The sequence below is a fragment of the Gavialis gangeticus genome, unplaced genomic scaffold (genome assembly GCF_001723915.1).
Source record: "Gavialis gangeticus isolate Ggan-Ray unplaced genomic scaffold, GavGan_comp1, whole genome shotgun sequence".
NCBI lineage: Eukaryota > Metazoa > Chordata > Crocodylia > Gavialidae > Gavialis > Gavialis gangeticus.
The window spans coordinates 41,892,226-41,907,239 of NW_017729022.1; the positions used below are offsets into that span (position 1 = coordinate 41,892,226).

General features: G+C 38.9%; 1 protein-coding gene across 1 annotated transcript in view; it reads left to right on the top strand.

Moving 5' to 3' along the window:
- The window catches only part of LRRIQ1 (leucine rich repeats and IQ motif containing 1), a 220,636-nt gene that overhangs the window by 173,939 nt on the left and 31,683 nt on the right, over window positions 1-15,014 (top strand). Inside the window, exon 26 of the mRNA XM_019514814.1 lies at window positions 6,841-6,961. Coding sequence (XP_019370359.1) covers window positions 6,841-6,961 — 121 coding nt within the window. The remainder of the gene's footprint in view (window positions 1-6,840; window positions 6,962-15,014) is intronic.

Below are 15,014 nucleotides of genomic sequence, written 5' to 3' on the forward strand. Positions count from 1 at the left end.
TAACAGAGCACCCTGTGCATTGTTACTATCAGGGGTCTGAGCGGCAGCCAGGTAGCCCACAGCTGCTTGTTATGCTAATCAAGCAGAGTTGCCTGATTGGGGAACAGGGACCAACTGGAGTATATAAGGACTGGGTCCCTGAACTACAGTGTGCTGCTACCAGCCAAGGAGGTAACATCCAGCTGAGCTGCTGTCTGAAACATCTAGGAGGTAAGGGCTGGAGCTATGGGGAAGGAGGAGACCCCGTGGCCCTGGGCATGACCTGAAACTGTGCCCTGCCAGGGAAGGGTGGCATGGTGGAGCTATCTGTGACAGGGTAGCTCCCCAGAAATGCCAGGCCAGTTACATCCCCAGTAAAAGACAGGTAGGGGCACCTGAAAAACCCAGCCCCATATTCCTTGTGCGTTTGATCTGGACAGGGGGAGTGCAGGCTCAATGTGAGCACTGAGGCAGGGCCCAGGTCAATGGAGGGACTTGTGGCAGCATCCAGTCTTGCAGGAGAGCCAGGGCACATTAGGGAGCCGGGAATTAGGCTCCAGGGGAGAGGGGCCCTGAGCCTTGGGGAGCAATTAGGGAAGCTCCTGTGCAAAGGGATATGGGTAACTTAGTGCAGTGGGACGGGGCTTGGAACCCTAGTCCTGTAGTGAGGGTCTTGGAGCCTGAGGTGAGCCGTCTGGGGCCCAGAGAGAGGTTGGAGCCAAGAGACACTTGGAGCCCAAGTACAGGGCTGGGTCGTGGCCTGGGGACAGGGCTCGGAGCCCGAGGATGGGGCTTGAAGGTGGGAGAGGCTAGGGCTGGGAGCCTGGCTTATATAGATCAGGGGATAAGGCTGGGTGTGAGGCCAGGATAGAGAACCCAGTGTGAGGACGCTGGGATCCCAACCTCTGGTGGGGAGTGAGAGTCCCATATGAGACTTCCGAGGTCAGATCCCAGTACTAGCTAGCTGGAAGAAACATCTGTGAAGCATGGGACACGTCAAGGGGAGGTCAGAGTGTGTACAGAGTCCCTTGTCATCAGGGCAGGTAAAGGGCAGCCTCCTGCCTGATTAACATCTGATAATCTGGAACATCAAGGCATGGTAGGCGGGTCGTTTCCCCGGAACAAGTGGGTGGGCCTAGATTGAGATCTCCCCTGAGATGCCCACTTGTTACAGTGTGTATAAAGAATGTTGATATGTGTTTATAGATGTTGTTATAGTAATGAAAAGAGCACAAGGATTCTTAAAGCACTGAAAATTATAATGCAGATAATATTGAAAATGTATAATCATTAATCATTTATAATACTGCTAATGGAAATTTGAAATTATTACATTGTCTCAGAGCATATCAGTCAAAACTAGGGTAATTAAGTTTAATTTCATCCCCTCCTCCCACTTTCCTTCTCAAAATTTGAATGAGATAGTTTTTTAAACAACTTTTCTGTATTTGGGTTCTTTTTGCCATTTGTGAGTGCAATGATAATCTCACATACCTGAAAAATGCATAAAATGAGATCCCCTGAATGTGAATTGTCATAATATCATTGACATAAATGAACTCTCTTGAATTACTCCTAAAATGTAACTCATGGTCTACAAAGATAAAAACCTACTGTCATATGCATGGCAAGTACAGTTGATGCATACATGAGTTTTACAGAACCAGGATGATATCTCAGACCCTTCTGTTTGTGTTTGATTGTTTGCATACATATTTATTTAACTTGTATGCTGCCATTCCCAAGAAATGCCCAGGGCAGTTTACAATAGGAGAACAAATAACTTATAAAACAGAAACATGAACAACAGGACAAAACAACTTAAAAGGCAACTAGAGGATCAATGTAATACAGAAACCCCCTACACAAGATCCCAGCTCAGCTTTGTTTGCTAAATGCCTGCCCAAATAAGAAGGTCTTACAGCTCTTCTGAAAGATATCCAGGCTTGGGCTCTGGCAGGCATCAAGGGGAAGGGAATTCCAGAGCTGAGGAGCAACTGCTGAAAACAGGTTCCCACATACTTTTCCCAGGCAGACTTAGTGTATTGATGCTATTTGCAGGACGTTACTCCTAGCTAATCTTAGGGTTCAGAATGGGGCATAAGGGAAAGGTAATCTCTTAGATACATAGGACCCAGACCATTTCAAATCCTAGACCAGCACCTTGAATTTTGCCCAGAAAACTTATGGAAGCCAGTCAGACTTTGGATCACTGGAGTTACATGCCTCTGGTGACCCATTCCTGTCAGAAGGTATGCCACTGTGTTCTGCACCAGCTGCAGCTTGCAGACAGTCTTCAAGAGCAGCCCCACATAGAGCCCATTTGAGTAGTCTAGCTGCAGCCCTGTGCTAAAAAAACCTGAGGCTGCAGTGCCTGGTCATGAGAAATAATGGTAGAGCTATTGGTGACACGTTGGGGGGTATAGGGGAGCATGCCCCCTCTCCCCCCCAGATTTCTGTACCAACGGTGGGGCATGGGCATGTGACTTTAGCCTGGCTGGAGCCAAGGCCCAGCAACAATGGGGGTTGCGGTGCCAGTGCAATTTCTGCACCAACAGTGGGGCATGGGGCTCTAGGTGAACATGATCAACTAAAGTCATGAGCACAGTCTCTGTGCTATATCCAGACAAGGATCCAGGATTCCGATAGCATCTAGATGCACCTGGGCAACCACCCATTCAAATACTTTCCTCAAAATGGGGAAGTTGGAGACAAGGTGATAACTGGCTGGACAGTTAGCATCAAACAATGGTTTCTTAAGTAGGGGCCAGACAATTGCAGACTTAAGAATGTGCAGTTCCCTCCCCACCCCACATAGGAGGCATTGGCAACTCCTGCCATCTGTGGCCTGAGATTCTGCCATTGGCTTAAACAAGCCCCAGGAACTTGATCCAAAGAACTAGAGCAACATAAAGAAGCTATAAAAGCCCAATGTTATCTGTGGCAGACATGGTTCTTTGGGTAAATCCAATATCTGTTATTAGACCAACTCAGATAGATGGAAAACTTCTTTGCAAGCTTTTGGATACAGATACCCTTTGTCAGGCTGGCACATGAACATCAAAATAGTCAGAGGCTCTCCTTTAAGCACCTTCTTACAAGCTCTAGCTTAAGGTGTGAACGTAAAGATGGAAATGGCATGTTAGGAGCAGACAACACTGCAGTCTCTCAAAGGAGAGCCTAGAAAAGCTGTTGTTATATAGCCTACCATTGCAGTATAAATTGTGCAAGGGAGACACATTAGTCCTTCAGTAACCCAAACTGAAGATAGTGCAGGGTACCCATCTTAACCTACTTTGTATATTCTATGTTCTGTCCCTTAATGGCCCAGCACAAATTTTTACACTTAAATTCTGTCAATATTGTACATTGATGGTAGTCTAAAAAAAAAACAAGTAACCAAGCAAAGGCCAGTTCATTCTGCTATTGTTCTTCTTATTTTCAATTGAGGTAATGTCAAAATGTTCAAGACAGTTTCCAAACATTGAGGAAGACACAACATCCCCAAAGGATGCACAAAGCAGGGGCTCCCTGAGGTAGTGTAGGCAGGCAGGAATATAGAGAATTGGACTGACAATTCAGAGCCAGTAATTCTCTGTTGTCATTGACCTGTTGAGTAACCATAGGCAAATCATTTAATCTCTTTCTTCCTTAGTTTTACCATTTGTAAAATAGTAGTAAAGATACTGACCTTTTTGTTTCCTTTGTAGAGCTCTTTGAAATCTATTAATAAAAAGCCGTTTGACTCTATGACTTTAACTAGCTATGATTATTATTTTGGGGTAGAATCTTAAACAGGCATTATACCAAGCTGAAATGGTTTATAAACCATTAACATTATATATAAATTGCAATTATACATATGTAATTTTCTATAAATGTATATACACGTAGGTAGATATAAGTAGTATATACTAAGCAGTTTTGTCCACAAAATACTTTGCAAATCCCACAGCAAAAACAGCAGAGATTTTGTGGTGCGCCCACATAACTGGCAGTGCTATAAGATTGTCGCAGCTTATGCCACATAATTACACAGCTGCTCCACATAAACATATTAGACAGGAAAATGCAATGGAAGGTCTCATAAAATAGAAAATGGAATAAAATGTATCTCTAATGCTGCAAACAGTGTGTGTATATGTAATGAAATAATTATGTGGTTTGTACACATTACTGACTGTAAAATACAGTTTAAAAATATTTATATTAGTTTTCCTAGATTTTGATAGTTAAAATTTGAATATATTACATATGTTTTTATAATCCAAGTCAGTTCAAAGCTGTAAAATTAGAACCAAAAATAAGTTAACGTTTAAGAGCATTCAAAATGCCAAGGGAAGGAGAAATGTAGGCAAGCTCAAAGAGCACAAACATGTGCATTCAAAAAAGAATAGTAGCACATGCAAATTCTCTGTAATCCCCTACATATTCAGAAAAAAATATGTTGCTACTGTGTTTTACACTAGTAGATAATAATATAGTGCCTCATAGTATGCCCTGATTTATATTTAACTCTTGATTCTGTGTAAGAGAATTAAAATTACTTTTCTTTTTCAAGATTTCATTTTAAGATGAAGTTTTAAAAACCTAATTACAGAGTATACTATAGCTATGAGTTTTGAAATCCTTCAACAGTAACATTTCTGCCCATTCCATGAATGTACAAAGCTTTTTTTCTGATAAAATATTATCCTTAAACATCATAATAAAAATTAAATCTCAGGATGATGAAATGTATCAGTTTACTAGTTAAGGCTGCTCAAAGTCTTTGAGAGAGCGTGAAGAGTAGGCCACTAATTCAGCAAAGTACTTAAGCATAAGTCTTAAGCTAAGCACATGAAGAGTCCACTAACATCCACAATATTACCTACATGTATAGAACTTTTTTTTAATCTTAGATCACAAAGTGTCTTACTGGTTTAATAAAGTAATAAATATACAATTCAACAGTTGCATTCAGTACAGGTAGACATTCCTATTGAGTGAAATTAATTTCCAGTTAATTTTAAAAGACATTTTTATAGCAGGAGTGTCAAACATACAGCCAACAAGCTGGATGTTGCCTGCAGAGCTCTTTAATCCAACTCCTGGTGCTGCCCTATGGACCAACACACTGTGCTGGACTAGCCCTGCACTGCATGCGGCACTCACTGGGCCTGGGTTCCCAGCTGCGCTGCCTGCAGCATTTGCTGAGGCCGAGTCCCATGTGTGCTGGATCAGGCATGAGGGCATGGGCCCATGGACCTGATCTGGCCTATGGACCTGATGAGTTTGGTACCCCTACTTGACAGGAATAAGACTAAAACTGAAATACAAAGAGTTAAATATTTTGTCACTTGTTCAGTTGAAATGCTTTATAATTTTGTTCTTAAAAATTCTGGTAAAATGTTAAAATGTGTTGGATTTCTGCTTCAGTTTTGAACCTGAGCTATTGGATTCCAAGAGAATATTTCCATTGATTCTGAAAATTTTGAATTTGGCCTTTCCTGAAGTTTGGATCAAATGTGGCACAGTAGTTAATGAGTTTTTAAATGTTTATATTATTTTAACAGAGTATACTTTGCTGTGATTTATTTTAGCTGATATAGCAACAAATATCATGAATAGTTATAAATCCAGTCATCCCTATTATACTCTAGTCAGAGGTCTAAGTGTAAGTGCATCTGCTAATTATGGGTATATTCTTTAAAAAGTGCCCTGGCTTACTCATTTAATATTACTGGAACCTTTTGCTTTGCCATTTTTGAACCAAAATTAACCTTGTGAAAGTTCCATTTTTGCCATTGGGAAACAGTCCAGTATGTGTGAAATGAAAATATGAATGATCTATCAACCCTGTTTAATTTGAATGCCTGTAAGTCTCAGAATGACTGAGCTATGTATGTAAACCAAAGGAAGACAGCCTAATTTTCAAAGATATTGATCTCCTGTAACTTCTGTCTGTTTTAACATACTCCTCTAAATAAGGCCAAAAATAACCATTTTTTTGTAGTGGAAAAATTAAACAACTTGCAGATCGTTGTAATACTATCAGCTAAGAGAAGATTGTGTATTAAAGTTACCAGGACAGCTACCAGCCAGTGGAAAATTATTTTGAACGTCAAGTTAGAGGCAGTCTTAATGAGTACCTGTGAGTTCGCAATCCCAAGAGTAATATCTGCGGAACAGAGTATCTTCTGGGTCATTGTTTCTACACCATGCTTCACAAATTCCCGAGATCTGAAGCCCCCTCCTAAAGCAAGAGTTACATTTTCAATTCTATTTTGCTTTTTATAGTTTTATATACCATCCCCACCATCAGCATATACAATCATTGCATTTTAGAAGATTATAATTAATATAAAACTCTTACCTAAAGTATAACTTAAATGCTTTCTGATGGGTATGGTTAAGTAGCAAACAGCTAAAAGATTAAATTACTTACTGGATGCTTGATTGATAGAACTGATACTTGCCCTGGATAAAACATAAATGTTGCAGAAAATAATCCAGTATGACATTTCTGGCATTCAGCTATGACTTAAATTATAGGCTGGTCAGTAAATGATCTTAAGCTGTTTAAGGTTTCATCAGCTGTCTGCAAGATTGATTTTCTTCAAAATTACTGTACTAAAATGTTTTCTTTTGTTGTTGTACTGACTCAGATCACAAACCACAATTTTAAGATCGGCTCTTATTTACAAAAATGCTTTGACATAGTGCATTTGTTCAGCCTAGGCAGCAATAAAGGATTGTGGTATCATTTTGAAGAAGGTTGTTTGACAGAGCCTGTTTGTTTATTTGGGGTAATGTGAGCTGCATTCAGAAAATGTCATATTTTGTTTCATGATTGTGTACATTCTCTCCCACTGCTCCCAGGCAAGCCCTGTAAGTAGAGAAGACACAGATTTAGACCTTGTTTCCATGACCAGTGGAAGTGCTTTGACTCAGAACAGAGAAAAAAATAATCAGGCGCACAGACACTCAGCAGGATCTTCAAGTAAGTTGTGGTTTCTTTCAATATTCACTTTAAAAATTACTTTAAAATGAGTTGGTGGAACTGAATGTCTAACTAAGTTCTCATATAAACAGGAGTAGCATACCAGCCTCCCAGGTTTCTAGTAATGTGTGTACTCGTTTACTACTTACCTGCAACTTTCACTTGTGTTTTACATATTTATGTATAAAAGCTTAAATCAGTTGAAAAATTAACATGATTAGATTTTTTTTAATTCCCTGGTGAACTATACTAAATCTTTTGTTCATTCATTTTCCAGAAATACATTATTTTTTTCTGTCTCTTAATTATAAAAGCAGTTGTTAAAAAAAAAGCATTTTTTTCTTTCTTCCCTAGCAGTTAACTAAATGTTTAGGAAAATTCATTATATACAAAAAATAAGTTCTAGTATATGTTTCCAAATCAAATCACATACTGAACTGAAATCATTTCCTAAGTTAGATGTTGTAAGTAATGACTATTGCATTCTAGTTACACAGTGGCAAGTGGTCCTTTTAAATTTTAGAAAAACTTTAATACTATTTTAATGTCACAGAAATACACTGAATAATTGATACCTGAGAGAAGTGATCTAATAATTATTTAAAAAGCTTAAAAGTATGAATTTTATTAAGCTTAAACTTTTTCTTCTTGTAGTAAATCTAATTAACAAAAACTGGGAAAAATTCTGTCAGATTGCATTCTATATGTTATTTATATTTTTATTCAATCATTGGAAAATGTGATTTTTTTTTCCCAGATATGAATGAAAACCAGAAATACTAAATGACTTAAGAGGAAGTACAAGAAGTATTAAATGACCTAGACAGATTTATGCAGGTCACTAATATTATATATGTGGTGGAGCTTTATTTCTGATTGTTCATATCAAAGTAAAATAGCCTATTTCAACAACAACAGTCATAGCTGATTAATGGCTTTGGTTATTTTGATCAAATCTTTACCTATTGCCATGATTATTGATTAATTAATTTAAATGAAAATTGAACCTATAGGTGAAAAATCAAGTAAATGAAAATCCTAAAGGAAAAGCAGATATAAAAGCTTATGTAATTTTCTTTATCTAGATTTTGCTTAAATATTTGTTTCAGCTTTTAAAATAAAGTGAACTGAAGCTACTGCTAGAACAAAGCTAGTGTTAAAATCCACTATTGGCAAAAAAACCCCAGCAGTGACTCTAATCCTGTGCTTATGTCAATGGTAAGAAGTCCAAACAACATGATATGGAATAGGATTGAACCCAGTATGTTCATTGGTATACAAAGTGAAAAACTCTTACAGTTGTCCATAAAATTATGTTCATGCATTTGTGTATTTTATCTGCAGTTCTACGCAACATCTCATTATTATACATATCCTAAATAATACAGATGTATGAATCTCAAATGATATATCATAAAAGTATATTAATATACTTTAAATATATAAGTATATTGTATATTAATATTATAACAAACCTATTTTTCCACCCATAAAAGCTTAAACGTTCCCTTGCTTCAACCCCAGATATGTTAGCCTTTTCATGGCATAAAAGTTCATAGTAAACAGTCTGTGTTTTGTTCATTATAACCGCAAAGTGCCTTGGGATCCTGTGGAATGAAAACATGACGATGATATTGTTGCAGTCAGTAATGCTAGTTGATATAGAGGGGTTTTATAACTGACCAAGTAAACATATTAGTTTAGAAAAAATGAGATGCAACTGATGTTAAGAGAAAGTTTAGTAGGCAATTGCCAGCACGGGTGCCAGCGTTTGGCAGTTGAAGGCATTTTGCTTGGCACATGCCTTGGGGCGGACAGCAAGGGAGGGGCCAAGACTGCATTGCCACAACAAGGATCGGGCCCTTTGTGGTTCCCCCACCATCTGCCCCTAGCACACCAACATCTTACAAGTCAAGGTTGTGGGTGTTTTTGGCACTCTGCCTAAAAACATTGCTGACCCCTGGTCTGGTCTGTATAATACAGTGGAGTTGTTCTTTGTGAGCCATGTGTGTTTTCATGAAGATGGCCTTGTAATTATGCCAAGGGCACTATCCCTTCCCTAACTTAAAGCTTGAGAATGTCTAAACCACGTGCTTTCAGCAATGCAGGCTTGTATACATTATCTACTGTAGACATCAGAGTCAAAACTTCGTTGTTACAGGCACTAGACAAATAGATATGGAAAGCTGTTCCCACTCACAGTCAAGAATTCTAATTCATAGAAGCAGGTGGCATTTTAAAATAGTGCTTATATAGATTATTAGACAACTACTTGGTAACCAAATAGTAAGTGCCCATACTATTGAAATCTTGGCCAAAATGATGAGCAAAAAACACTACGATTAGGCAAATAGTACTATGAAGTGCAACCATTTTAAGAAAAACAAAAAAGAGGGCAGATGGCATTACAGTCCAGCTAGTTTAACTCAGTATCTGAAAACCAGTTAGCTTGTAAGCACTAGAGGAAAATTAAAACAGTAGGCAGAATGGGTTAATAAAAAACATCATGCTAAACTAACTTAATTTCATTCCTTGATACAATAATGAGTTTAAGGGATAAAGGAAATGAAGTGGACATAGTATATCTCAACTTCAGTAAAGCATTTGATATGGTTCCACATGATATATTTAAAAAGAAAATTCAGTGATGTGGGTTCAATTGGGTTACAAAAAAAATCAAACTACAACCTATAGGATAGAAATATAAAGATCACCATTTTAGATCAAACTACTTGTCAGTCCAGTTCAGTGTCTCCTCTCCAACAGTAGCCAGCACTGGTAGCTTCAGGGAAAATTTCAACTTCACCCCTGTTAGTTAGTGTCTGACTTATGAGATAAAGTCCATAAAATATATTTATTTGGTTTTAAACTTTTTATATTATGTATGGATGTTTTCTTTATTCACATAAATAATGTGTGTTTAAAACCCAGTAAATCTTGACTTCAGTAATATCTTGTAGCAATGAGTTCCAAAAGCAAGTAAAGTGTTTTATGAAAACAGTTATTTTCTGATGTATAAAACTTTCCACCTTTCAATTTTGTTTGATGCACTTTTGTTCCTGAATTAAGGGTAGGGAGAATAAAATACCCAATGTACCTTATTATACTGTACCTTATTTTGTATATCTTTAGCAGTGATTATTCGTGCTCCATTGTTAAACAGAGGTTCAGGCAAAGTTTAGGTATAAGTTCAATACTAGTTAATATTTTAATTATCTTAATGTATATTGGAGAAATTTAACTGTTACCAAATGTGCGTGTAATTTATTTTGGGCAACATCAGTAGCATACTAACACATATTATTAGATATAAGTAGATGTTAATAGATGCATGGATTATATAAAACTAGAAACCAGACCAGTTTGAGAGAGAGATTTAAAATATAGTTGGGTTTTTATCATTTGGAAGGACAAGTAAATTAAAGCTTTTGAAGGACTTGTTTGTTATAAAGACAAAACTACATAAAAGCCTATGAGTTAACTAATTAATGACAAAACAGGAACCTCTGTGCTCCAGCCTACTTATCACATTTATTTCTCCTCCAATTATTACAAAACTTTGTTGATAGTTGTCTTCCTTTTTTTGCCTGTCTGATAAATCAGTGTATGATTGTATTCTTTCACTACATTCCTGGCATCTGCTACATCATAATTACTTAGAAAATCTTCAATCTTGTTATTGATTACAAAGTTCTATCTTGTCCTTTTCTTCATCTTTGCTCGCTTTTACTCTTATTCCTCATACAATCCCCATTTACCCTCACAGTTTCATCTGAAGAGTTTAAATCTGTGGGTCTCTTTAAACGAGCACAAAAGCTGCACTGATGCACTGTAATAACAGCATGTTGCAACAGAATCGATTAATTGAGTTGTCTGGAGTGTGGTAATTACCATTTTCCAGCAGCCACCCATGCCTTATGCATCAGTGTCCCTGTGCTTTAGTCCCCTTGTTGAACAAGCTCTAGTTCAAGCACCTCTGCTGCCACCTATAAGCATGGGGACACGAATATACGAGACACTGCAGCACTTTAATTAGAGTGGCTCTTGGAGCCGCTTTAATTAAAGCCCTGCCCCCCCCCCCCACCTGCAGAGTGCATGTAAAGGTGTCCTCTGACACTATTGCCTCCTGTATTAAGAAAAGTTACTCTCTAAACACCCTCCTTAATATAGCTCTTTGCACTTTCCTGTTCTTTTCCTCAGGGTTAATATCCTCCACATTTTAGAATCCCTGTACTTTAGTCTTGTGTTCTAATCTTTGCTGCTACAATTCTGCATATTTGGAAATTCGTCAGGTCTGGAAACCTGTCTTATTTCTGAGCTACATCTCAAACTCCTTGCCCATATTGCAGATTCCTTTCTCAGATTCCCCTGGTCTCCAGTGAGAAGCTGCATATAAATAAAAACTCTTCAAGACCCTCTACAGGAAACCCTCACTACACACGAATCCACTGTTCACAGATTTGAATATTCCTGGTGCACCACGCCAACTGGGTGGGTCAGAGCGAGCACCGCCATGGCTCCCTCTGGCACTGCACTGAGCTCCTGCCTCTGCAGTTAAGCCAGGCGCTGCACAGGGCTGGGGAGGGCAGAGCTGGGCAGGCACAGAGTGAGCGCCAAGGACAGGGAGGGAGGTGGCAGCCGCAGCATCTTCTCCCCTGGAGGCAGCCGCGATCAGTCCCCAGGCACTGCAGGGGAACCCCGCACTTCCAGCCTCTCACGAGGGTGGGGAACAGGGGGCGGCTGTGGGGTCTAATGGGGACCCCCATCAGTATTCATGGATTTTGCCATTTGTGGGGATCTCCAGAACAGATCCCCCACGAATGGTGAGGATCTCCTGTATATTTTTAAAGAGATATAAACTGTCCTTTGTTAATTCATTTTAACTGTTTAATAGATAGAGTTGAAGATAATAAAATTAAACCTATATTCCCACATCAGTAATGGAAATTGGGAAAAGGATGTGCTGCATATTTCAGTCCTCCTCTAGTGAAAAAGTGAATATAGTCTAAACTCTGAAATCATCACTAATGAATGCCTTCATTCATTCGTAGGAGTAAGGTTTCATCTTCTCTAGGTTACAACAAGGTAAAATAACAACATGCAGGTTAGACCTGAATTACATTGAACAGAGGGCAGTGAAATATACTGTAGCTGAACTGACAGGTAGGTATATGAACCTTACATGTTAACATGCTTGGGAAGTGTTCTGTGATTCTAATATGTTTTGAGATAGTATGAGAAGTGATGGTTGGAGATGGTTTTGAGAAGTGTTCTGTGAATCTAGTATGTTTCACCCCCCCACCTCAATATATCCAGTTGAACTGGGCTACTGTATAGGCTAGAGGAGACGTCAGCAAAGTTTTTGGGCATTTGCCAAAAAACACCCTAACCTTGACTTATAAGATGTTGGTGTGCTGGGGCAGACGGCAGGGGAATTGTGAGAGGCCTCATCCTTGTTGTGGCAATGCATCACCAGCCTCTTTGTCATCTGTCCCAAGGCACATACACCTGCCACCAGCAATGGGCTAGGCCAGGGCTCCACAGACCTCGGGGCGATGGCTTGCAGCCTCCTCACCACGTGCTGTGAGCATCCTGGGCAATGTGACAGGTGGCAGGGGCCTGCCCAGAGTCCAGCCAGCTGTGGCAGGCAGCATGGAAGCTGCAAGCTGCTGCACTGAGGTCTGTGGAGTCCCAGCTTGTCTTATTGCTGGCAGTGAGTGCACATGTGTCTCCAGGCAGGTATCCGGGAAGCTGCAAGGGGCCTGATCCTTGTTGTGGCAGGACAGCCCTGGCCCCTTCCCTACCATCTGTCCTGAGGTGTGCATGCCAAGCAACATGTCTTCTAATGCCGTGCTCTGGCATGCATGCCAGGGGTTGCCAACTGCTGGTCTAGAACTCAGTAGTTATGGGACCAGAAGGAAAATAAGAAAGTCAAAGTGTAACCCTGAGGGTAGTGGTTAGGACATGTTCTTGGAAGACAAGGATTCCTGGGTTCTCATCCTTGTTTTCTTAGACTGTTCATACATCTTAGATTAGGTAGTCATTGGAGGTGCCCCCTCCCCCCGCCAACTGGGAGCCCTCACAAGTAAGCCACAAAGCCAATGTTTTCTATTGACTAATATTTCCTTTAGGTGTTTCAGTGCTTAGAACGTGTTTTTGTTGATCAACCTGTGGAGGCACCAAATTATCTGTATTTACTGTATAAAGACTTAGATCTCTAACTCCATTTCTTTGAATCACCATGTTGGAAGCAGATTCCTAATTTTTAGACACTGTTGAAACTCCCAAGTTGTCTCTCTGGATCTTACCACCTAAGGTTCTGAGTTTAACTGAAGTTGTAACTGAAGTAACTCATCATAGGCATCACCCTGACCCTCATGAAACTCCACTTACTTTAACGTAATATGCATAGATTCAAGAAGTGTCCCATATGTAGCTACTTATTAGATCAAGACCTTTGATTTGACCTCTAAAAGATGATGACAAGTAATAATGAGAGTGAATAAGAAACTGGGCCTCTAGGGTGAAATCTCAGCTCCACTGAAGTTAAGGGTGAAACTCCCATTGACTTCAATACAGCAATGAATTTACTGTGATGTATAAATGTTAATAAGTGAAGGTGAAAGAAACCTTTAACAAGGGAGCATTTTATTGGGTTTTTCCTTCTATCCTTAGAAGTATTGTTAAAAACATCTTCAGTGTTTTTAGGGCAAAATGACAACAAATCTTTCCACAACTGTTAGCGTAGAAAGCATCTTAAATATACCATCCTAGTATTTTTTTCCTAAAATGGATATATATATTTTATTGATTGATACGTAGTCTTTTAAAAATTTAGAAACACAGTTTTATAGCCCTGGTTCATAGGGGAAGTTGCACTGACTTCAGTGGACAAGTGTGTTTGGGATAAGGCTCATAGAATAGTATTTTCTAGAAGCAGTATGCATTAAGACTTAATCCTATAAATACTTTAAATTCATAATTTTGCCTGTGTGTGTGTTCCCATTAATTTCAATGAGACCACTAAAAAGCGTATTTCTAACTGTTAGTAGAATCAGGCTTTAACGTATTCATGAATTTTCCTATAAACTTACCATTTTCACTGCTTACAGCTGTTTGAATACATATGGTGTTTTTTTAACACTACATAATTAATCTTCCTGAATATACCATGAATAATGGTAATGGGAGGAGGTGGGGGGGAACTAATGGGGGAAATAATGAGCTGGTATATAGGATTCCTCTAACAAAGAACTTACTTTTATTGGGAGGCTGCATATTTTGTTGGGGAAAAGCCCTATTATTATTGGGTTTTTTTTTTTTTAATAAAAGTTAAGGTAAAACTTGTTGCTGTTAAATGTAACAGAAGTAAGATCTGAGCTTTTAGGATCACTAGTAAGAATATATTTTTATGCATTTCTACCATTCTGAAGAATAGTTCAGTGAAGTGCTACTGGCATATAAGATCTCTATACAATAGCTGCCCTTCCTCCATTTCCTTACAACACTCTAACAGATGCTGGGGTTTTTTAAGGTCAGGACTTCAGGTTTAATGCCCAGGTGATGATGAAAAGCAATAATGAATCTAAATAAAAAGCTTGATATTTGAGGTGAAGTCAATGGTGAAACTGAATTAATATTTATTAATAAATCTTTTCTCAGAATTATTTCTCATTTTTATTAAGTCAGTGGCTACAGCAGTCCTTCAATACAAGAATGAGTTTTTCAGGAAATAGGGAAGTCATTGAGTCCATAGGTGACTGAGGTGGTTGATCCTAGATCTACATGTTCGACTGCAGACCTGGCAAATAGTCCTGGGAAGAAGTAGATCCTGGTGATGTCAAGTCACAGGTCTTTCTCTTTGTCTCTCTCATCTGTCCACCTCCATTGTGAAGCACGTTTGCTCAAAATGATTGCTGCTTTATAATACATAGCAATGCCATTCAGTGCTTGAATCTGCCAAATACTGATGTTAATAACACATTTCTTCAGATTTATCTTGAAGGTATCCTTGAATCTCTTCTTTTGCCCACCTCTAGAGTGGTGCCCTTTG